Source organism: Gorilla gorilla, chromosome 1, assembly GCF_029281585.2.
Source record: "Gorilla gorilla gorilla isolate KB3781 chromosome 1, NHGRI_mGorGor1-v2.1_pri, whole genome shotgun sequence".
NCBI classification, from domain to species: domain Eukaryota; kingdom Metazoa; phylum Chordata; class Mammalia; order Primates; family Hominidae; genus Gorilla; species Gorilla gorilla.
The window spans coordinates 196622166-196644103 of NC_073224.2; the positions used below are offsets into that span (position 1 = coordinate 196622166).

Below are 21938 nucleotides of genomic sequence, written 5' to 3' on the forward strand. Positions count from 1 at the left end.
GGTCTTCCAGAGCACCTCCTATCCTGGACAGGCAACCTCAACAGAGGGTTGAGGCCTCAGACAGTGTTTCTTTTCCTAGAAAGCCCAGTTTCTGTCTCTTTTTTTTTTGAGACGGAGTCTCGCTCTGTCGCCCAGGCTGGAGTGCAGTGGTGCGATCTTGGCTCACTGCAAGCTCCGCCTCCCAGGTTCAGGCCATTCTCCTGCCTCAGCCTCCCGAGTAGCTGGGACTACAGATGCCCGCCACCACTTCCAGCTAATTTTTTGCATTTTTAGTAGAGACGGGGTTTCACCATGTTCGCCAGGATGGTCTCGAGCTCCTGACCTCATGATCCGCCCGCCTCGGCCTCCCAAAGTGCTGGGATTACAGGAGTGAGCCACCACGCCCAGCCAGTTTCTGTCTCTTGGGTTTAACTACGCCCCTCACCCCAAGATTGACCAGCAGTAAAAGGTAGACATTGAATGGAGCTTATTAGAACATTTATTTTTTTCTGAATGACAGGCCGGGAGTGGGAGTAGCTGAACAGGGCATGTTAGTGGTGTGAGTGCTGGCTTAAGCGAAGGAGCTGGAGTGGGGGTTTGTGTTGGGGGAGCAGCGGGATGGGAAACACACCTGTGGGGCAGCTGAACTAGAAAGAAGGATGCCCAGGATAGCTATGAGACACCTACAAAGCATGGGAACCCAGTTCCCCTAAGCCCACCCCATCCCCAGATCCCTTTTTTTCTCCCTTAAGTTAAAAAAATTCCTTGAGGCAGCTTAAGTCAGAGGCTGTAAGGGTCAGACTGGTCACAGGTTAGACAGCAGAGTTTGCTCCGGCCAGCAGAGCCACATTCTGGCTGGATGGCAGCTCAGGCCTCCTCAGCTGTGGCATCAATGCCCGCGTAAGTGAAGTTCTCAAACAGCGACATGTTCACATAGGCCTGGGGGCAGAGCAAGCTTTAGTGGGGGCCAGGAATGGGGGTGCATCTGGCCTCAAGCTCCTGGACTTCCATGTGGTGGGGGCATTTGAACTGACACTGATTTGTTCTGGAGACCTAAGATGGCCCCATGGCCAAGAGTGGCCTTTACCAGCCCAGGGCAGTGAAGGCATCAGGCCACAGCTGGGGCCTCAGGTGAGAGGCTCTCAATGCCATTGTGAGAGGAGGGTTTTTACATGCACTCTTTCAATGAATTCTTGGCTTATGCATTCATTCATTCAGTAACTTATCTGTTCAAAAGCCATTTTAGACGACTCATCCATTTATATGGTTATTTGATCATTCCTTCATTCTTAAGATGGTTATTTAATCATTAATTTACTTGAAGAACTCTTCATATTTACTAATTTTGATATATTTTTCATTATATTTATTTGATAATTCACTTATTCACATGGTTAGTAGATTCAGTTATTGAATTACATGTTCATATGATTATTGTATCATCTATCCACTAATTCCATTCATTCATTCATACAGTTACTGTATCACTCATTCACCCATCCATCCATCTGGTTAGTGACCATTCATGCACTCTGCTCTGGCTCTGGCAGGTGGGGAGAGGTGTCCCAGATGAGGATGGGCTGATGGCCTCAGCAGAGGACAGGCAAGCAGTCTGGGACTTGGGGCTTAAGGGAGGGATTTGTTGTTGGGGCTAAGCAGTGGCCTTGGAAGAGTTTTGGAAGGGCCTGGTGTCTAAACCAGTGAGGGCTGGAAAGGCAGGCTGCATCCTGGGGCCCAGCCTAGCCGTGGTGACAGCCCCCACTGAGGGAGTTTGGGCAGGCAGTGTGGTTGGGACAGGGGTCATGGCACCTCTGAGAGGGCACTCTGGAGCACTCTGTGAGCCCAGCCCGCCACCTCAGCCCCAGTCTCCTCACCTTCCTGGCTTCCAGCATGCGGCCTAGCTGTAGCGCAATCTGGGCAAAGGGGGGTCGCTCATAGGGACGGTCCCGCCAGCACTGACGCATCAGCTCGTACCTGCGAGGGGGCATTGCTGAGATAAGGAGTCAGGCCAGCTGGGGTGATGGGGTCACAGGGATCAAAGCTGAGGTCACTCATCACAGAGATAGGATCATGGAGCTCAAGGATGGGGTGACTCACACTTCATCGTCACAGTTTCGAGGCTGCTCCATGCGGTAGCCCTGGGGCAGCTTTTCATAGAGCTCGGCACAGGTCATGCCACAGTAGGGTGTACCTCCTGCAGGAGGGGACAAAGTGCTCTCGGTCCAGGGCTCCACGTGGGGTAAGGTGGGGCACTCTGGGGGACGGGGATCAGGAACTCACCAAGGCTCACTATCTCCCAGAGAAGGACTCCAAAGGACCAGCTGAAATAAGAAGGATGCACTTAGTTACCTTCTAGGCCCTGGCCCCTAGCAGTTTAGCTTCTACCTGCCCAAGATGTGCAGCGCCTCCCAGCCCCACTGTATGTGTCTACTCTGTAAGTATCTGGCCTTGGCCAGCTGTTGTCTCTGTGCCAATGAAGCTCCTTCATACTGCCCCCATCCCTGGGCTCAGCACAATTAGAGCTCTTTTTTTTTTTTTTTTGAGACAGGGTCTCACTGTCACCCAGGCTGGAGTGCAGTGGCTTACTGCAGCCTCAACCTCCCAGAATCAGGTGGTCCTCCCACCTCAGTCTCCCTTGTAGCTGGTGTGTGCCACCATGCTCAGCTAATGTTTTGTATTTTTATTTATTTATTTATTTATTTATTTATTTATTTATTTTTTGAGACAGAGTCTCGCTCTGTCGCCTAGGCTGGAGTGCAGTGGAGAGATCTTGGCTCACTGCAAGCTCTGCCTCCCGGGTTCACGCCATTCTCCTGCCTCAGCCTCCCAAGTAGCTGGGACTACAGGTGCCCGCCACCATGCCCGGCTAATTTCTTTTTGTATTTTTAGTAGAGATGGGGTTTCACTGTGTTAGCCAGGATGGTCTCAATCTCCTGACCTTGTGATCTGCCCGCCTCGGCCTCCCAAAGTGCTGGGATTACAGGCGTGAGCCACCACGCCCGGCCATGTTTTGTATTTTTAGTAGAGACAGGGTCTTGCCATCTTGCCCAGGCTGGTCTCAAACTCCTGGTCTCCAGTGATTTGCCTGCCTGGCCTCCCAAAGTGCTGGGATTACACATGTGGGCCACCACAGCCAGCCGAGCTAACATTTTTATTGAGCACTTACTGTGGTCCAGGGACTGGTCATTTAACAGACATGTTAATTCATTTAACCCTCACACCAACCCTATGATACAGGTTCTATTAGTCTTGCCATTTTACAGATGAAGACACTGAGGCACTGAGAGGTTAGCTAGATTGCCCAAGGCCATACAGCTAGTTAGCGGCAGAGCAAGCGTTCAAACTCAGGCAGTCTGGCTCCAAAGCTCTTACTCTTGACTGCATCTCACACTTTAACAGCCTCTGTGTAGTGTGCATCAGCCCTGAGACCAGGGGAGAGAGTTCAAAGGGGTGGAGGGAATCTAGGGAGTGTTGGGGCAGAAGCAGGAAGTAGGCATGTAGTGGTCAGAGGAGTGATCAGTGTGGTAAGCAGTGAGCCATGCAGGCAAGGCCAAAGGGCTTGGGGCAAGGGGTAGGTTCAGATCAAGATGGACATCCCTGGAGAGACAGGAGGAGTGTGCCAAGAGGGCTGTCTGCAGGGGAGGGGGCACAGAGAGGGAGTCTTGGGGGTCATGCTCTGGTAAGATCCTCAGGTGGGCATGACCTTGCCCTTCAGGGAGGAAGATGAGAGCAATTCCTGAGTGGCCTCTCCACCTACCTCAGGAAGCATCCGCCAGCATTCCCAAACCTCTCCAAGGCATCCCCCGTCACTTACACAAACATAATCCGAAACTACCTTTACCCCAGTCCTATTCCTGAAACACCTTCCAAGACTCCTTCCAGCAAGCCCCACCTTGGCTGGGTACTTTATACCCAAGACACACCTGTGTCACACCTGGAACACAGCCCAGGTCATGCCTTAGACCACCTATGACATTTCTGAGATATGTCTAGGTCAGGCCTGGGTGATTCTTGGGGGCCAAGCCCTCCTGTGCCCTCTCATCTCACACTCACACATCACTCTTGGTGGTATAGACACTGTAGTTCAGGGACTCAATGGCCATCCAGCGCACAGGGAGACGCCCCTAGGAGAGAATGGGTTTGAGGGGCTGAGTGTGGAGGAAGGGCCTGTTTGAGGCTCCTGTGGGGCAGGGCCAGGCACAAGCCCTAAGGGTGAGGGTTGAATGAGACTCACCATCGTCTTCTTCACATAAACCTCCTCTCCCCGAGAAAGGCCGAAGTCTGCAATCTTGGAGGCCAGGTTCTCTCCGACCAGCACATTCCGGGCAGCCAGGTCCCTGTGGATGAACTGTAGGCAGGGTCAGAAGTCAGGAGAGACTGGGGATGAGGGAGCCCAGGACAGTCAGGCCAGTAAGGAGTCAGTCTTCGTGGGTACCCTTGTTACCTTCAATACCCCATACTCCTACCCTCCTGGCTGCAATCTCGTCAGCTGACTCATATCTGAGAAAGATCAGTGTTGGCTCTCACCCGCTCGTTCCTGGGCCCTGGCCAAGTTCAGGCTGGATCCCTTTTCCTGAGACAGTGGTGGCCATACTGCACCTTCTCCTCTTTCCATGCTTCTCCCCCTCCCTCTTCCCATCCCCTGGGTTCCAGTTTCTCTCCCTTAGCCCTCCAGCTTCCCGAGAGACCTCTCTCCACCAGCCCCTCCCTCTGCACTGGCCCCTTTCCCTGCCCCTCTGTTTTCAAACATACTCAAAACTTTACTATCTTTAAAATGCTGGACAGGTGCAGTGGCTCATGCCTGTAATCCCAGCACTTTGGGAGGCTGAGGCGGGTGGATCACTCGAGGACAGGAGTTCGAGACCAGCCTGGCCAGCATGGTGAAACCTCGTCTCTACTAAAAATACAAAAATTAGCTGGGTGTGGTGGTGCATGCCTGTAATCCCAGCTACTCAGGAGGCTGAGGCAGGAGAATTGCTTGAACCCAGGAGGCAGAGGTTGTAGTGAGCCGAAATCGCACCACTGCACTCCAGCCTGGGCAAAAAAGTGAGACTCAGTCTCAAAAAAAAAAAAGATAAAATGCCTTCCCTCAGTCTCACATTCCCCTGGACGGTCATCCCCCTGTCCTTTCATTCAGGCCTGAGTTGACTTGGGCTTGGATCTCTGCCCTTCCCCCTCTCCGGCAGATCACACCAGGCCCATTGCCATTAGGCACCATCTGTGGGGTGACAGCTCACACACAGATGCTGTCTCCAGCCTGGGCCTCTCTCCTGAGTTCCAGGCTAGCATCTAGACCTGCTCACTCAACACCTGCACCCTCCATACTGGAAGTCCCCACCTCCTCCAGACCTGCCCCTTGGCCCTGCCTCCTCGCTGTGCTTGCACCCACCCACCCACTTGGGCCAGGAACCTCAATCCCCACATACAATCAGGGCCGGCTGACTTCTTCCCCTGACACCGGCCCAGTGGCTTCCCCCTCTGGCCTCCACCCGCCCCCACTCACACACACCTGCTTCTCACTCAGGTACTGCATGCCATTGGCCGCATCACTGGCGAAACGCAGCAGCTGCCGGGAGCTGAGGGTAGAGGCTGTCCCATGCTCTCGAGCAAAAGCTGGGTCAGTCTCTAGGACCCGGCTTTTCCGCAGAAAATCTAGCAGGTTCCCGTAGGGGGCATATTCAATAGCGATATACAAGTAACCTGAGAGGCAAAGAGACAAGACAGTGGTGATTTAGACACAGGCAACCTAGGGTGGGAGCAGGCACCCGATGGTAACAGACAGGGATGAAGGAGGATCAAGGGTGATGCACAGGTCACCAGCAGCCCCTGGCAAGCTACTCATGTGGTGGAGGTGATGGCTGAGGATGGGGGTTTGGAAGAAGGGGTAGGTGATGAGCTGGGGGCTCACCTCGGTTCTTACAGGCCCCCAGGAGGTTGATGATGTTGGGGTGATGCCCCAATTTGCACAGAACTTCCAGTTCTCCCGCAAAGTCACGATGGTCATTTTCAGAGGCATACTCTGTGTAAAGAATCCAATATTACTTTTGCCAGAAATAACTCTGGAGAGAGGGCTGGCAAGGGCTGGGGTCAATTGCTGGAGGAAGCCAGGTGGGGCCTGGGATTTGTGGGACAAAGGAGAGCATCAGGGCTGGGCCAGGGGTCGCCTCAGTGGACCTTTCAGCATTTTGATGGCTGCGTTCATCTTCAGCCCGTCCTTCTTGATCATGGCCCGGATGACCTGGCCGAAGTTCCCCTCCCCGATGAGGTCCTCAAAGGTGATGTCCTCCCACTCCAGCACTGGGTAGCTCAGGGGCTCGGGCTGCAGTTTTGGCCGCCGGGTAAGTGTCAAGGTCCCTGAGCTGAACTGCAGGATGGTCTCCTCGCCCTTCACAGGATGAGACAACAGGGTAGACGGTCCACGCAAGAGTCAAAGGGGGCAGAAGGAGGCACAGACAGGCACACGAGGAGGTTTCAGCGTCAGACAAGTGGGCAGAGACCCAGATGGAGGGCACCCTGGTGGTCAGGGTTACCTCGAGCTTTTGGGCACAAGCAATCCTCCCACCTCAGCCTCCCGAGTAGTTGGGCCCGCAGGTGCATACCTCCACACCCATCTAATTTTCATATCTTCTTTTATTGTAGAGATGGGGTTTTGCCATGTTGCCCAGGCTGGGGGGATATATCTTGATATGTAGTATGACACCATGTATGTTAAAGACTGCTTTCCCACCTCCTGCCCTCGACATCTGTACCCATTACCCTCCCCCACCACAGCAGTGAGGGCTTTCTGTGTGCACTGACCTCAGAGGAAGAGCCAACACAGCTTGGAACAAAGAAGCCAATTGAATCTCTGAATGGATTTTTTTTTTTTTTGAGATGGAGTCTCACTCACTCTGTCATCCAGGCTGGAGTGCAGTGGCGTGATATTGGCTCACTGCAACCTCTGCCATCCGGGTTCAAGCAGTTCTCCTGCCTCAGCCTCCCTAGTAGCTGGGATTACAGGCTCCTGCCACTGTGCCTGGCTAATTTTTGTAGCTTTAGTAGAGATGGGGTTTCACCAACTGGGCAGGCTGGTCTTGAACTCCTGACCTCATGATCCACCCGCCTCAGCCTCCCAAAGTGCTGGGATTACAGGCATGAGCCACCACGCCCAGCCTCTGAATGGATTTTTTTAAAGGCATAGCAGAGACACTAGGCTTTCTATCACAAGGATCAGCCCTTGAGAGAGAAGAGGGTTTTCTTTCTTTTTTTATTTTTTATTTGAAATGCCAAAGCTTAGCTCTAAATATCAAGAGTCCAGGCCTGGAAGGCCAAGGACAGAGTTCAGATCCTAAGTGACGACAATGAAGAAGCCCTCAGAGGAGACAGGACCTGCGGATGGGTGGCTAGAATGTGACAGGATAAAGTGACAGTGGGTCCCCTCCCACACCCCACCTCTAAGCAGGGGCCTGAGGGACAGAAGGGTGTGGGCTACAGGAGGACAGACAACTCAGGCAGGATTACAGGGAAGCCAGGAGGAGTGGAGGTTTGTGCTTCCTCTTTCAAGGAGCGATGGGTGAGGTTGCAGGCCAGCACAATTCTAGAGTGGTAGAAACAGTTGTCTAAGTGGGAAGGGGTTGTGGCAGTGGTCTGAGGGCCACAGAATATGCCTCCTTCCATAAGGTATAAGGAAGCCCCTACAGTTCTTTAGTTCTGTTTTTTTTTCTTTTTTAATTTTTTGAGACAGGGTCTTGCTCTATTGCCCAGGCTGGAGTGCAGTGGCAACATCTCGGCTCACTGCAACCTCTGCCTCCTGGGTTTAAGCGATTCTCCTGCCTCAGCCTCCCGAGTAGCTGGGATCACAGGCATGCACCACCATGCCTGGCTAATTTTTGTATTTTTAGTAGAGACAAGGTTTCACCATGTTGGCCAGGCTGGTCTCAAACTCCTGACCTCAGGCGATCCACCCGCCTCAGCCTCCCAAAATGCTAGGATTACAGGTGCAAGTCACTGTGCCCAGCCCCTTTCTTAAGTCTCCAAAAGGAGGCCCTGGGATTTGCAAGAATGAAGGTTAGGATGAGGAGCTCACAGCATGACTGGCCTACTGGCAGGTGGCCACAGCAGGGCTAAGGACATCAGCCAAAGATGTGTGCAGACAGAGGCTGGCTCCCGAGCCCAGGAAGGCCTGCAAGGACAAAGGCCAGCATGAACCCCAAGTGCCCTTCCATTTGATCACCTTGCTCTCTAGGCCTAGATAACCGCTGGGGAGAAATAAAAGAGGGGAGAGGAAAATCTCCAATTGACGGAGCCCAAAACTGGAATGTCCATTGTGAAATATGGTCATCACGGAATTCTTTTGAAATGGGAATATTAAATATTTCACCACTAATATAAATGGGCTCATGAGCTGAGTTCAGTTTTAGAGAAATAAAGAAAATTATATTTTGTACCCTTGAACATTGTTGAGTGTAATCTTATACCTGCAACATAAACACACGCACACACACACAAGGTGTACAAGGTCTTGTGTGTACACAGGTAGAAACATAAACACGGGCTGCGAGCATGCACCCGGGGGCGGGGCAGGTCACTGACCGAGCCTGACTGGTAGGTGAAGGTGCGTCTCCGATGCAGGCAGCTTCTGCGGATGCACACCAGGGTTAAAAGGGCGGCCAGGATGGTGAGGCAGGTGGCAGACACGGAGCCCACCACCGCCAGGATCAGCTGCTGATCCAGGCCCTCTTCAGCTGCCCGGCTCTCTTGGACTGGGCCCTCAGCCTGCAGCCCTGGACACAGTGAGAGGGGCAGATTGTGGGGACACCTGGGTCAGGGAACCCAGAGGCCACCATGGGGTTACACAGAGGGAGAGGTGAAAGATCCCAGTGCCAGGACTGTCAGGAAATCACTTGGGCCACATGAAGGAAGGGATGAGGGGTGTCAGAGGGGCGACATGATTTTCCCAGCCCTGGGACAGTGGATCATGAGAAGGGAAGGCTGAGTCCCCAGGACCGGGGCTGGCTCTTTGTCAGGAGGGGCCTGGGATGCCCTAGCTCCACAGTAGGGGGTGATGTGGAAGGAGAGCGTGCTGAGCTCTCCCCGCTCAGAGCCCGGGGGGTCCTGTGGGCCCTGCCCTCTCACCGTTACCCAGGGTGGACTCTTCTACTGTGTTGCTCCAGTCCCCGAGCCCCTGAATGCTGGCCCGCACGCGGAAGAGGTAGCGCGTGCTGGCGTTGAGGCCACGGATGATGGTGCTTGTCTCCTCAGGCCTGTCCACGTCTATCCACAGTGGGTCTCCTGCACCCCCAGCCACCTGCACCTCCACAATGTACTTGGATATCGGCCCAGGCAGAGCCTCCGGGTGCTGCCATGTCAGCTGGATCTCGGAGTCTGAGAGGGCCTGGGCGTGGAGGTGTCGGGGGGCTGGAGGCCCTGGGGAGATGGTGGGGGGAAGGCAAGGCTCAGATAGGACCGGGCTATGTAGCTGTGGAGCTGGACACATCTGCTCTAGCTGTGCTCCCTCCTCTGTGGGTCCAAGCACAGGAGCCACCCTGCCAACTTCCTCCTCCCCACCAGACTGAATTCCTCTCCATTCCCCCAGGCCACTTTCACCCTCAAGCTTCTGCTTCTCCTTGTACTTCTTGTATCCCAAGTCCTCTCCACATCCGCCCATGCCCTGTGTTCCCCAAGTCTCATGCCCTCCCATGACCCTGGTTCTCGCCATGAACCCTGACCTCCCCATGCTCTCCCCACATGCTCCTGGTGATCTGTGTCCTCCTGGTACCCTGGATCTTCCCCAAGTCCCATGTCCCTGCTGGGGTCACGTCTGCCTAATACCCTATGTGTGTCCTGTGTCCTCTCCATGTCCATTAATCTCCTACAGCCTCCCGTGTCTCCTAGGTCTCATGTGTCCCTGTGTCCCACGTCCTCCCCCAACCCCCAGCTATCCTTGTGCCTTGCACATACCACTGGGGGGCAGAAGCACATGTGCAGGGGGCGAGGCCGGGCCCAGGAGGGTGCAGTGGTAGAGCTGCACATCCAGCTGGTAGTGGGTGCCAGGCGTGAGTCCCGTCAGGAGGGCGGTGCGGGCCTGGGGGGATGAGACATTCTCCCGCCGCTCCTGCCCCCGTGCCCCGTCCCACAGGCGCAGCAGGAAACCGTCGCCCACCAGTGGCCCGGGCACCAAGGGCAAGGACCAGCTCACTCGCAGCCGGTCAGGGCCTTCCACATGCCAGCCCTCCAACCACGGCTGCAACAAAGGCTCTGGGGCCAGAGGTCAGGGGTCAGAACTGTCCAGTAGGTACTTGGGGCTGGACAGGACAATGATCCCCAGTGAACAAGGAAGACCAGTGAACAAGGAAGAACAACCTCCAGTGGGAAAGGCAGGGGTCCCTGGGGTCGACAGGAAAGTAACCCTTGGGGGGACAGGAAGGGATGACTCTTGGCCTCTCACCAGGACAGTCTGTGGTCATGAGGGTGGGAGGCCCCCAGGCCCCCTCTCCTCCTTCCCCTGGCCGGCTCAGCTGCACACGAACACTGTATCCTGTCTTTGGCCTCAGGTTCATTAACGTCACGTTCTCACTGGGGTCCACTGGGCATGGGGTGTAAAGCACACATTATTCAGCCCCCACCTCTTCTAGAAGCTGCCATGCTCCCTTCAGCCCCCTTGCACCATTTGCCCTCCCTCTCCTGCTCACTGTATCCCTTCACTATTACCCAACACCTCTGTCCTGCCCCAGCTCTCTCCCTACTCACCCACAATGGTCGACCAGTCCATGGTACTGTCCTGGGGCCGGTAGTGCAGGCGGACAGTGGAGATGGGTCCATCCCCAGAGAACGAGACCAGAGGGGAGACCACAAGCTGGCGGCTCTGCTTGGTCAGGAGCCGAGGTGCAGCCAGGGGCACGGGGGGCACTGCCAGGAGACTCAGGGTAAGGCATGGGCACACAGCCTATCCAGTCCACTTCTGCATCTTTGTTTCGAGCTGGGGACCCTCTGGGCTTGAGGGACACCAAGTTCAACAGATGACCATAGTGGCCAGGGCCCAGGGAGGACAGAGTTCAGGCCCCTGGGTAGCTTGGGGCACAAGGATTAAGCAATAAAGGCATTAGGGTGTCCCAAAAGATGGTAGATGAGGAAGTGACATGGCCAGACATGGTTTGGGGGTGCACTCTTCCCATGCAGTGTGGGGGTAGACAGAAGGGGCCGAAACCCAGGTCGGGGAGACTACCTGGGCATCATCCTGCTCTCTGCCCCTGCCCTCATTCACCACTCTCTTATTAAAAAAAAAATGGCACTGGCACTGAAGCACCTGCTCCCCGCCACATGCTTCATAGCATGACCTCTAATTCTCACAGCCACCTTTCTGTCAGGGCTCATTACCCTGCATTATGAAAACACTGAGACTCAGAGACACCGAATAACTTGCCTAAGGACACACAACTAGGAGGAGATACAGCCATGTGTTGAACTAGGTCTGTCTGCGCAGGCCGCCTCAGATCTATCCATTCTACTCCAAAACAGCCTTCTTGTTCCTGCTCCACTTCCTCACCCCATGATCGCTGCTCCTATTCTGGCCTCAACTTTTTCTCTCCAGATTATTGCATTAGTGCTTTTAACAGGTTCCCTTGACTCTTACAAATGTTTACCAGATTGGCTTTTTGAGAGGAAAGGAAGGAAGGAAAGAGGGAGGGAGCGAGGGAGGAAAAGGATGCCGCGCTGTAAGCTGAGGGAGTGTCAGGCAGCAATGAGCATGTCAGGAGGGCGGTGCTGATTTGCGGGGAGATGAAGGTCCATTTTGGGTGCGGAGAAGCCCTTGGTGCCTTTGGCTCACGCAGGGGATTAGATGTCCAGGAAGTGGCTGGATATAAAATGGGCCTCTGAATCATACAGCAGCTACTTTCCACACCAACTTCAAAACCAGACTTTCAGAGAAGATGCCCCACTTCATGGAGTCCCCACCAAATGATCTGGAGTCAGAAGAGGGGTCCTGGCTGCAGATCATATGTGAGAGCTGCCAGAGAACTATCAAAATCTAGTGACTAGGTGACATTTTAAATAATAACAATAATTATCGACATACATTGAGCACACACCCTGTATCGGGCACTGTGCTAAATGCTTAAATACATCATCTAATTTAATCTTCGTAACAACCCCATCAAGTGCTAACTATCCCCATTTCACAAAGAGAGAAACAAAGTAAGAGAGGTTAGGTAGTTTGCTTAAGGTGATGGGGCAAGGAATTTGTGGAGAGAGGATTCAAGCCCAGGTTGTCGGGCTCCTAAGCCTGGGCACAGTGAGAAGAGAAAGGCGGAAGGTGAGGCTTGATGGCAGAGAGGCATGCATAGTCACGGGATGGGGAGATGGCGAGGACCTGGGAGGCAGAGTGTGGCAACGAGAAAGCAGAAGGTGAGAGAGGGGGCTTACATGGGGTGGCAGGAGCAGAGGGACAGCAGGGTCAGGGGGTGGCAGGGGTGTGAATGGTTAAGACTTAGGGTGCTGGAGAAGCTGGAGAAGGCGAAGGAGGCCTTAGAGCAGGTGGGGGTGCTCTGGTCTGAGTAATCTTGGGCACTGGGAGGTCCCTCCTTATTTACCTGGAAGATTTCTAGGCATGCACCACTTCTAGGAAGCCAAGCTGGTCACCCTCTGAGCTCCACAGCCCCATATGCTCCCCTGGGCTAGCACCGAGTGTCTGTGGGGTGACTCAGAGACGGGAGGCAGCATCCCAGAGCAGAGTTAAAGGTATACTTGTCTGTGTGTGGTGGTTGGTGGGGGACAGCATGGCTGGGCAGGAGGAAGGGCGGGGCTGGAGAGTGTCCCCAGTTTCTGGGGCACGGGATGTCCTTTCCAGATGGGTCTAAGCTATACTCCAGCCTTGACACTGCCCAGCCCGGACCTCTGGTTGACCACAACCCCCCTTTTTGTCTGGTGCTAGGCTATGACCTTAGATGTCCTTGTCCTTCCTGCTAGTATCTCCAGCCTGAGCAGCATCATCTAGAGCCTACTCTGCTCACCGTCCATCCCCTGTGGACCTAGGACATCACTGACCTTTCACATTGACCTTGAAGCGCCGGCTGTCTTGGCCGCCAGATGTGGACACACGGCACTCCCAGAACCCACTGTCCGCAAGAACCAAGCGGGGCACCTCGAACTCAGCTGTGGTCTTCTCTGGCTCCACAATGGCCTTGGTGGACTAAAAGAGATGGGGGAAGGGGACAGGTCACAGGGAATGAGCACCTCTGTGGCAGGCACCCAGGTGTCCGTCTGGACTGATGGCAGGACAGAGGCCCAGTGGCAGCCCCTCACCAATCAGCCTGACCTCGTGTGAGCAATGGTCAGGCCAATGGGTGGGCCCTGCAGAAAGTTCTGAGGGACTAGGGGGTCTTAGGGATCAGCTGTGAAGCAGGCGGCCTGCGGGGCTGGTGGGTTGGGGTGATTGGGGCTGACCAGGAGCACAGTGCCGTCTGGCTTGCGTAGCTCTATGCTGCCCCGCACTGGGAAGGGGTTCCCTGCAGCTGCACAGTTGATCCGGGGCATCGTCTCTAAGTTGAACTCCAGTTCTGAGGCCATGTTGAGGATCTGGGGGATCCGGTCTGGGGAGAAAGGACACTCATCCTGGAGCTCCCACAGGGGCAGACAAGTGACCACCAAAGCGCCCCTCATCCGTGTTCTGTTTCTCAGTGGAGGTATCTACCCAGTCCCTCCAGCCTGAAAACCAGCAAAGGCCCGCATGACTCCTCCAGCGTCCCAGCCCCACATCCCATCAGCTGCAAAGTCTACTTCCTAACCACCTCCCCACTTCCCGATACCGTCTAATACCTGCCAGCAGGCCCCTCACCATCCTCCCAGCCAGCACACTAGCTCAGGCCTCATCATTTCTGGTCCCTAGGTACAGAGTCCTCAAGGGTCTCCTGCTCCCGCTCCCTGGCCAGCAGCTAGGGGTCCTTTCTCCAACACAGATCTGACTACCTTGTTCCTTTTTAACAATTCCCTCTTGCCCCATCATATGAAGTGCAAACTCTTTGGCCTTCATTCAAAGGCCCCATGATTTGACCTCTTCTGACCATTTCCCCAATCCCCCACTCCACTGTCCTGGTACCCAAACCTGAGTCCCCAATCCCTGGGTCCCCTACCCCACTGTCCTGGCACCCAAACCTGAGTCCCCAATCCCTGGGTCCCCTACTCCACTGTCCTGGCACCCAAACCTGAGTCCCCAATCCCTGGGTCTTTGCTCTTGTTCTTTCCTCAGTTATCTCTCTTTTGTCCTTCATATCTAATCTCAGATCACACCTGCTTCCAGACCCTTCTCTGACCTGCTCAGTCTGCCCAGGGGCATCCTCTGGGCTCCCACATTCTCTGGGCTGCTGCCCTTTCCGCTATGGCTGGCTGGCAGTGAGCTCCCTGATGGACTGGCTCCCTGCTGGACTGACTCCCTACCAGACTGACTCCCTGCCAGAGCTCCCTGTCCACCAGACTCTAAGCTCCCTGAGGGCAGGACTTGGACCCTCGTAGGGAAAGGAGGGACTAGTCTCTTCCACCAGGGAGATGTGTTTGGTAAAGGCCGACTTATCTTGGGGGGCTCTCAGAGGTCATAGTGCTTATACCTGACTTCTCACAGTGCACTCCATGCCACCCAGAGGGGCAGACACAACCACTGAACCGGTCACAAGTGCCACCATTCTGACACTGGCACTGGAGTCGGCAATCAGCCCCAAAATGACCAGGGGCACAAGCTGGGAATAGAGGAGGTATGATTAGAGGGGCACGGGACAGGGGGCAATGAGGGCACAGATGAGGGCGCAGATGGGGCACAGGTTATACAACAGGCTGAGGGTAGAAGGACTGGTCAAGTGAGCAGGAGGGCTTGCTGCGTAAGTCAGAGGCAGAGTGGAGGGTCCGGGTCAAGCTCCTGGCCAGCTGTCTTGGTCAGGGACCATGAGGGTAGGTTAGGCATACCTTCTTGGCACTGGCTTCCTCTCCAGCCAGATCCACAAGAGCAGCCATAGGGGTCTGGGAGGCAGAAGGTGAGGCCCCGGCAGCCTGATATGCCTGGGCACTGCTCCTGGCAGCTCTGCCCAAAACGGCCCTCTCTGCAGGCTAGAAAGAGAGTGTGTGGGGTGTATGGGCCTCTGTGGGCCCCTGGGCCCAGGACCTGCCTGTCGCCCTCACCCTCCAAGCTCCACCCACATGGTTCTAGGGTCTTCTCCCAGTCAGGGATCCTCTCCTGCCTGGGTCCTAGCTCCCCTCCTCCTTACCCTGTTCACAGCGGGTGCCAGTGAAGCCAGGGGGGCATACACATTCACCGTCATGGTCGTGGCAGACACCTCCATGTAGGCAACCTGGGCACTCCTTGGTACAGCCTGGCCCCCAGCGCCCAGCCCCACAACCTGGAGGAAGGTGTCTTCAGCAGCTGACCCTCACCCACCTGACCACTGAGGACTGGAGATCCAGGGGCTCCAGGGGACCCACAGGAAGTACCCATAGGGCTCCCAGCCTCCCACCCTACCCACAACCTCTGCCCTCTGCCTCTGACCCCGCACGATGAGCCGAAAGAAGGCGCTGCCCAGGGGGCTGGCTTCCAGGTAAGTGGCACTGTAGATGCCGCTCGATGGTGGCTGCACATTTGGGAGCTGCAGCAGGAACCGCCCATCCTGGGCTTCATGCCAGTCCAGGGTGTAGAAGTAGGATCCTGGGGGACATGAATGGGTCAGGGGCCTCAGCACTACATGAGGGCTGTGTCACCTCTCTCTGTCCACCTCTGCTCAGCTCACATCAATGGGCCCCATGCACAGTGATGAGACCTGGGGCCGGCACCACGAGAGCCTACGCCCACGCCAGAAAGCTCAGAAGTGCCCTCTTCTTCATGCTCCATCAACCACCCAGTAAATCACCAGGTCCTGCTCAGTCCATCTCCTCCTCATCCCCTAACCCAGTCCGCTTCTCCCCACACCCACTGCCACTGCCCTGGTCCTAGCCTCCAGGGGCCTCACAAGGCTCCTCTGCCTCCAGCGTCACCCTTCCTTGTCCCTCCTCCATCCAGCAGCCAGGGTGATTTTTTACAACAGACTCCTCTCTAACTCCTCTGCTGAAACTCTCCTGGTTCTCCAGTGACCTCAGGACAAAAATCCAGCTCCTTAGACATCATTTTCACCAACTTGGCCGTGGCCAAGCCATCCAGCCCCATTCGTCTTCACACCCTTCTTGACTCCTAACATTCCTGAATTCCTGAATGGATTGTTTCTCTTCTAGAAACACCCTTGTGTTTCAGACCCTACTGCTCTTCTCAGTCCCTCCTCCTGGAATGCCCTTCCTTCCTTTTCTGCCTTCTTTGTCTTCCCACTTCTCCTCTGAGCACAATTCAAGTGCCATCTACTCTAGGGTCTCTCCCCTGAGCCTCTCCCTCTTAGAAGAGTGCCCCAGTCGCTGCCCCACCCGCTTCTTGCCTCTTTGCTCAGGGCTGAACAGAGAGCCTAGAGACCCAGGTCTGCCTGTGCCTCTTCACATCTCCTGTCAATTCACGGGGTCCAGAGCTCAGGAGGCAGCCCCCTTGGCCAAAGGGAAGGGTCTTCCTCCCTCAGGAGCCCAGGTATGCAAGAGTCAGCCAAGGGGTTGTGAATCTGAGGACTGAGGCAGGAATCTTGGGGCCACATAGGAAAACAGCTTCCTTCTATGGGGTGGCCAAAGGGTCAGGGTGGAGGACAGGCCTGGGACTGAGATCCCACGGGTCTACCCAGGCCTCAGCATGAGGCTGTCTTGGGCATCAAGGATCTGGGCTGGACAGATCTTTGGGAGAGGCTAGACTCTGCCCTGCCTGTGTTGGGCATGATGTTACCAGTTCTCTTCTTCCTCAGGGGGACTGATGCGGTCCGCCAGGTGGGCTATGTGACAGCACCTGCTAACTCCCAGGGGAGAGATGAGGGTTTAACATCGTGCTCATTTGGGGCTAAGAGGGAAGGGGCAGCTGACCACAGGCTCCTGGCCCTCTGTGTACAGTAGGAGGGCAGCTCAGAACTACAGATAAGATGGGTGCAGGCACATCCCATGGGACCTGGTCCACTACAGAGGAGAGGCCCTGGAGGTCGGGTGTGTCAGGGGCCAAAGCTGAGGGTTCCATGGGTGATGAAAGTGTTGGGGCCTCCGAACGATGGGTCTACCCTCCCCACCAGTTCAAATGCCCCTCTTACCGTTGCTCTTCCAGATCACGTCTGTCTGCTTCTCCTTGTGCACACGTGCAGAAAGTACAGCGGTGTCACCTTTGTTCACAGTGTGTGTGACCTTGTCTGGAAGTAGGTGGGCTGTGGGGTGGAAGGTGGGTCAGCGGCCTGGTTTTCCCCGCGCCATCCCCCCGCCTGCCAGACTCACCTCCAGGGCTGTTGTGCACGTAGATGACGCGCGTGCGCCGCGCCCCAGCACCGCCCATGCAGGAGAAGACGCCCACGAGGTCCGAGGGCTTGGAGAAGCCGCGAAGCGTGACCTGGTGCGAACCGTTGCGCGCCAGGCGCAGGGGTGGCCCGGGCGGGGTGCGCACGATACGGTCGTCCTTCTCCAGCAGCAGGGGCGGGCCCCAGGCGTCCGAGCCCCTCCCCGCCCCGGCCTCCCCAGACACGCAAGTCAGGAAGAAGCGCTGGGGGTCCGTGAGCCGCAGGTTGGCCAGCAGCGTCAGGTCCACCGCCGCGCCTGGGGCCAGGACACCAGTGACTCTATTGTAGTCCCAGCCAACCCTAGTGCCCCAGAGCCCCCAGCCCCAGCCCTCTGGTCTTACTGATCCACCGTCCACTCAGAAGAGGGTCTCCAACCTTCACCCCTCTTCCTTCCCCTGCCCGGTTCTTCAGACCCCACAGGCCTCACTTTATCAGGCATTCCCATCCCCCTCCTTTCCCCTTCCATGCGCACTGGCCTCTTTCCCTCAAGTCTCTTCATTCTAAAAGAACAAAAACAAAACCACGAATCCTTCTCTGGCCGTGTCCCCTCCCTTCTCCTGCCAGATGGCTTCCCTTTCGCCCCAGCTTTCGGAAAGAATGATCTATGCTCCCTGTCTCCGTTTCCTCACTTTATTTCTATCAGTCCTGTTTCCCCACTCGTCTCTAAAACTGCCCTGCAAAGGTTGCTGTGAGCCACTTCTCCCTGCCTCCACCACGAGAGTGCAGGCCAGGAGAGCCAGCCAGAACAGAAGTGTCCCGTGGGTCCCCCTCTCTGTCACTATGGAGATCTGGAAATGTCTGGTGGGCTGGGATTTGAGGTGGGAGAGGCTGAGTTTTGCAGCCAGAAGGTTGTGGCGCAGAAATGGAGCTAGGGCTGGGTGCGGTGGCTCACACCTGGAATCCCAGCACTTAAGGAGGCAGAGGTGGGAGGATCCTTTGAGCACAGGAGTTTGAGATCAGCCAGGGCAACATAGCAAGACCCCATTCTCCAGAAAAAGAAAAACAAAAAGAAATGGAGCTAAGCTTGGGCCTGGGCCCAGAGCCAGGGAGGGCAGCCCCAGGGCAAGGCCTGGAGCCCAGACAGACACAGACACGAGGTGGATCTTGGTCTTTGGTTGCCTTCCAAAGAGCTCACACCCTAGTTGGAGGAACAGGCATGAACACAGCTGCCAAATGTAGGGCGCTGTGCTTTTGAGCACAGAGAAGGGACCCCTGATCCAGCCTGGGGGAGCTCAGGGAGATGAAGAGATGCTTCCTGGGAGGTACAGTTGGAGCAGGGCACATTGGCGTGAGGACAATGCGGAGGGAGAGAAGTCAGGGGCAGGGAGAGGGCATCCTAGACAGAGGGAACAGCCTGGACAAAGGCCTGCAGTGGCAATATTATGGCAGGTGGAGGGGGCTCTCCAGGTTCGTGTGACTGGAGTACAAAATGTGAGGCTGAGGCAGGAGAGATCAGGTGGAGTCACAGTCCAGGCTGGACGGTGGAGAGCCTGCGAGCCTGCCTTAGCTGCAGGACCCAGGACCCCTCCACCAGCCAAGCCCTTCCTTCTCTGTCTCTGCTAGCTGACCGTCAAGCAGTTCATTAGTTTAAATGCCACCTAGCTTATCAGTGTTTGAAAGGCTACCATGAGCAAACGAAGCTGGCATTTACTGACCGCCCACCACATACCAAGTCCCCATTTTCCACTGGATCCTCACAACCAGTGAAGTGGATATTCTTTCCAGTTACAGAGGAGGATCATGGTAATTATTCTACTGGCTTCTTTGAGCAAGCTCGCCCACTCCCCCGGTTTTAACCATCACCTCTGAGTCAGTAACTCGGGAACGGTCTTTCAGCTTGGACCTGCATTTCCATCAGCTTTTCCCAAACCTGCTCCTCTCCAGTGCTCCCTGACTCACTGGACAGCACCCGCCACTTGAGACACAAATTATGGAGTCATCTCTACCCCCATTGTCATAATAATGAATGTTTATTGGCTGCCAGTTATGCACCAGGCACTTTACTGATGTTGTTTCATTTTACCATCCCAGCTATCCTGGGAGATGGATGTTATTATCCCTGTTTTATAGCCAGGAAAGGGAGGCTCAGAGAAGTTAAGTAACTTGCCCAAGGTCATACAATTAGTGAGTGGCAGGGCCAGGTTGTCTGATTCTAAAGTCCACATCTCTGAGCACTGTGCTGCCTGCCCCATCAGTCATAGAATTCTGCACATTGTTTCCTGAACGCTTCTTGACTTCATCCCCACCCCCCCAGCCTGCCTTTGTTCAGCCCTCATCCTTACTCACCTAGACCATCCCAACAGCCACAGCCCCTCCTTCTGCAACTCATCCTCCACAGTGATCTAAGACCAAACCTGACCTTGTGACTTTCTTGCCTGTGACCTCCCATGGCTCCCTATTGCCCTCAGGATAATGTTCGTGCTCCTAAGCCCCGTGATGCTCCCACGCTATCCCTCCTGTTGTGTTCCTAACAGGCACCTTCTCTCCCATGCACCTCCATGCCTCTGAGACTTGCATTTTTTATGTTCTGGCTGCCTGGAATGAAGACCACCCCTCTTAGTGAAATCTTCCTTGATTCCCTTTTTGTCTCCTACCTGAGGCAGTGTAAGCTGAACTCCTCCTCAGTGCTCCTCTAGAGCTCCTGTGTCTGTCCCTGTTTAGCCCTCTTCCCCTGTCCTGTGTTCTGCACTCGACCATGAACCACTCAAAGGCAGCCTCTGTGTTCTAATCCTCTGACCAGCAGACTGAAGGAATCAGCTGCCACCTACTCAGAAATCCTTACCAAGCACAGTGCACTGTGCCAACTGCTCTGCATCATTTTCTCATTTAAACCCCATAACAACCATACGAGGCTGGCATCATTTAATCTCATTGTACAGACTAGGTGTTGCCAGCCTCTCAACTAATGGCCCAGCACTTAGCACAACTCCTGGAATATTGTTGGTGCTCAATAAATGTTTGTCCAGTGAACAATTGAATGAATCCAACACAATTACCCTATGAACACCCCCTGAAAATGGCCCTCCACAGATCCTCAGATCCAACACAGTCGGCAGCTACTCCTCACTCCTCCCCTGATCCCAGGTTGCAGTGATTTCTGGCACTTGCCTGTGTTTTCCTGGCCTTGATCTCACTTTCTAGCGGATCAAAGTGATGGCAGTGATGATAGGGCTTGTTTTCCAAAGTTTTTTGTTGTGGTGAAATGCATATAAAATAAATTTTACCATCTTTTTTTTTTTTTTAGATGAGTCTTGCTCTGTCGCCCAGGCTGGAGTGCAGTGGCACGATCTCAGCTCACTGCAACCTCTGCCTCCCAGATTCAAGCGATTCTCTTGCCTCAGCCTCCCAAGTAGCTGGGATTACAGGCTCCTGCCACCACGCCCGACCAATTTTTGTATTTTTAGTAGAGATGGGGTTTCACCATGTTTGCCAGGCTGGTCTCGATCTCCTGACCCCGTGATCCACCCGCTCGGCCTCCCAAAGTGCCGGGATTACAGGCATGAGCCACCACACCCGGCAAATTTTGCCATCTTAACCATTTGTAAGCAGCATATAACCCAATGTGATTAAATACATTCCTAGTGTTGTCCCACCATCACCACCATCCATCCTTTTTTTTTTTGAAAAAGACAAAAGTTTAAACAAAATGGAGATGGGGTCTCACTATGTTGACCAGTCTGGTCTTGAACTCCTGGCCTCAATTGATCCTCCCATCTCAGCCATCCAAAGTGCTGGGATTACAGGTATGAGCCACCGCACCTGGCCCCATCTTTATAACTCTTTTAATCTTGTAAAACCGAGTAAAAATCTTGTAAAAACTCTGTACCTTTTAAACAAAACTCCCCATTTCTTCCTCCCTGCAGCCCATGGCAACCACCATCCTACTTTTTGTCTCTACGATGAAATAGGGTTTCTTGGGTAGAAATCAGGGCCTCGGGGCCTAGAAATGGGGTGAGGGACTCAGGGGAGACTTACCCACATGAGAAGCCAAGAAGAGGATGGGGAGCAAGAAAGGGGGCACCCGCCAGACCATACTCCAGAGGCCGACCCAGGCCAGCCAGGACGAGCTGGGCCTGGGGTCAGATGCTGTGGGCCTGACTGCTCAGCCTGTGTTGGTCAGTGTGGGTTGGTGCTGGGGAGGAAGAGGAAATGAGGTGGCTTGGGTGGGAGGGGTGGCAGGGTAGGGGGTGGGAGGACTTATTCTGCCTTTGAGCCTCTAGGCCCCCCAGTCTGGCCCCTACAAGGCTGGGGATGGGTGTGGCCTGGGAGGAGTCACTTGAGGTGGGGGGAAGGTTATGGTAAGGGCAGACCTGGGGACAGTTGGACTGATTTTTCCCATCCCCTGTCTCCCTCCAATCCTCAGTCTTGCTGGCACAAAGGAGGCAGGAGGCAGGAAAGGGAGGAAGCCAGTGGCTTCCGCCTATTGAGGAGGGGGGTGGGGTGGGGGACATTGTTCTGGGGTCTCCCCTCCCCCCAGCACAAACACACAATACGGCCCACATGAGTCCTCATGTGTGTGCCCCAGGACACAGACAGTTACATGGGTTTCCTAGAGAGCAGCTC

The 21938-nt window shown here is 55.0% G+C and overlaps 1 protein-coding gene across 2 annotated transcripts; it reads right to left on the bottom strand.

The window, feature by feature from the left end:
- Positions 1-460: 460 nt before the first annotated feature.
- On the bottom strand, positions 461-21517 carry TIE1 (tyrosine kinase with immunoglobulin like and EGF like domains 1). 2 transcript variants are annotated; one of them, XM_004025600.5, is made up of 23 exons: positions 21351-21517; positions 17317-17631; positions 17139-17249; positions 15488-15643; positions 15210-15341; positions 14911-15051; positions 14559-14687; positions 13402-13547; positions 13003-13147; positions 10708-10866; positions 10406-10543; positions 9919-10215; positions 9094-9384; positions 8551-8741; positions 6154-6364; positions 5888-5998; positions 5489-5679; positions 4214-4327; positions 4033-4103; positions 2260-2300; positions 2077-2173; positions 1854-1953; positions 461-918 (listed from the first exon to the last, which is right to left on the bottom strand). In XM_004025600.5, exons 1-23 carry the CDS (start codon positions 21406-21408, stop codon positions 847-849), a joined length of 3417 nt encoding a protein of 1138 aa, XP_004025649.5. In that variant the 5' UTR covers positions 21409-21517; the 3' UTR covers positions 461-846. The 2 variants fall into 2 exon arrangements, with proteins under 2 accessions (XP_004025649.5, XP_055202562.2); XM_055346587.2 differs by lacking the exon at positions 14559-14687 and having other exon boundaries at positions 467-918.
- Between the last annotated feature and the right edge of the window lie 421 nt (positions 21518-21938).

Coding starts and splice junctions, on each gene's coding strand:
- TIE1 (XM_004025600.5), bottom strand. CDS start 21,408: ATGGTCTGGCGGGTGCCCCCTTTCTTGCTCCCCATCCTCTTCTTGGCT. Junction 13,548..14,558: donor AGTGCACTGTGAGAAGTCAG/GTATAAGCACTA, acceptor CTTTCTCCCCAG/ACCGGATCCCCCAGATCCTC. Junction 4,104..4,213: donor TTTATGTGAAGAAGACGATG/GTGAGTCTCATT, acceptor ATTCTCTCCTAG/GGGCGTCTCCCTGTGCGCTG.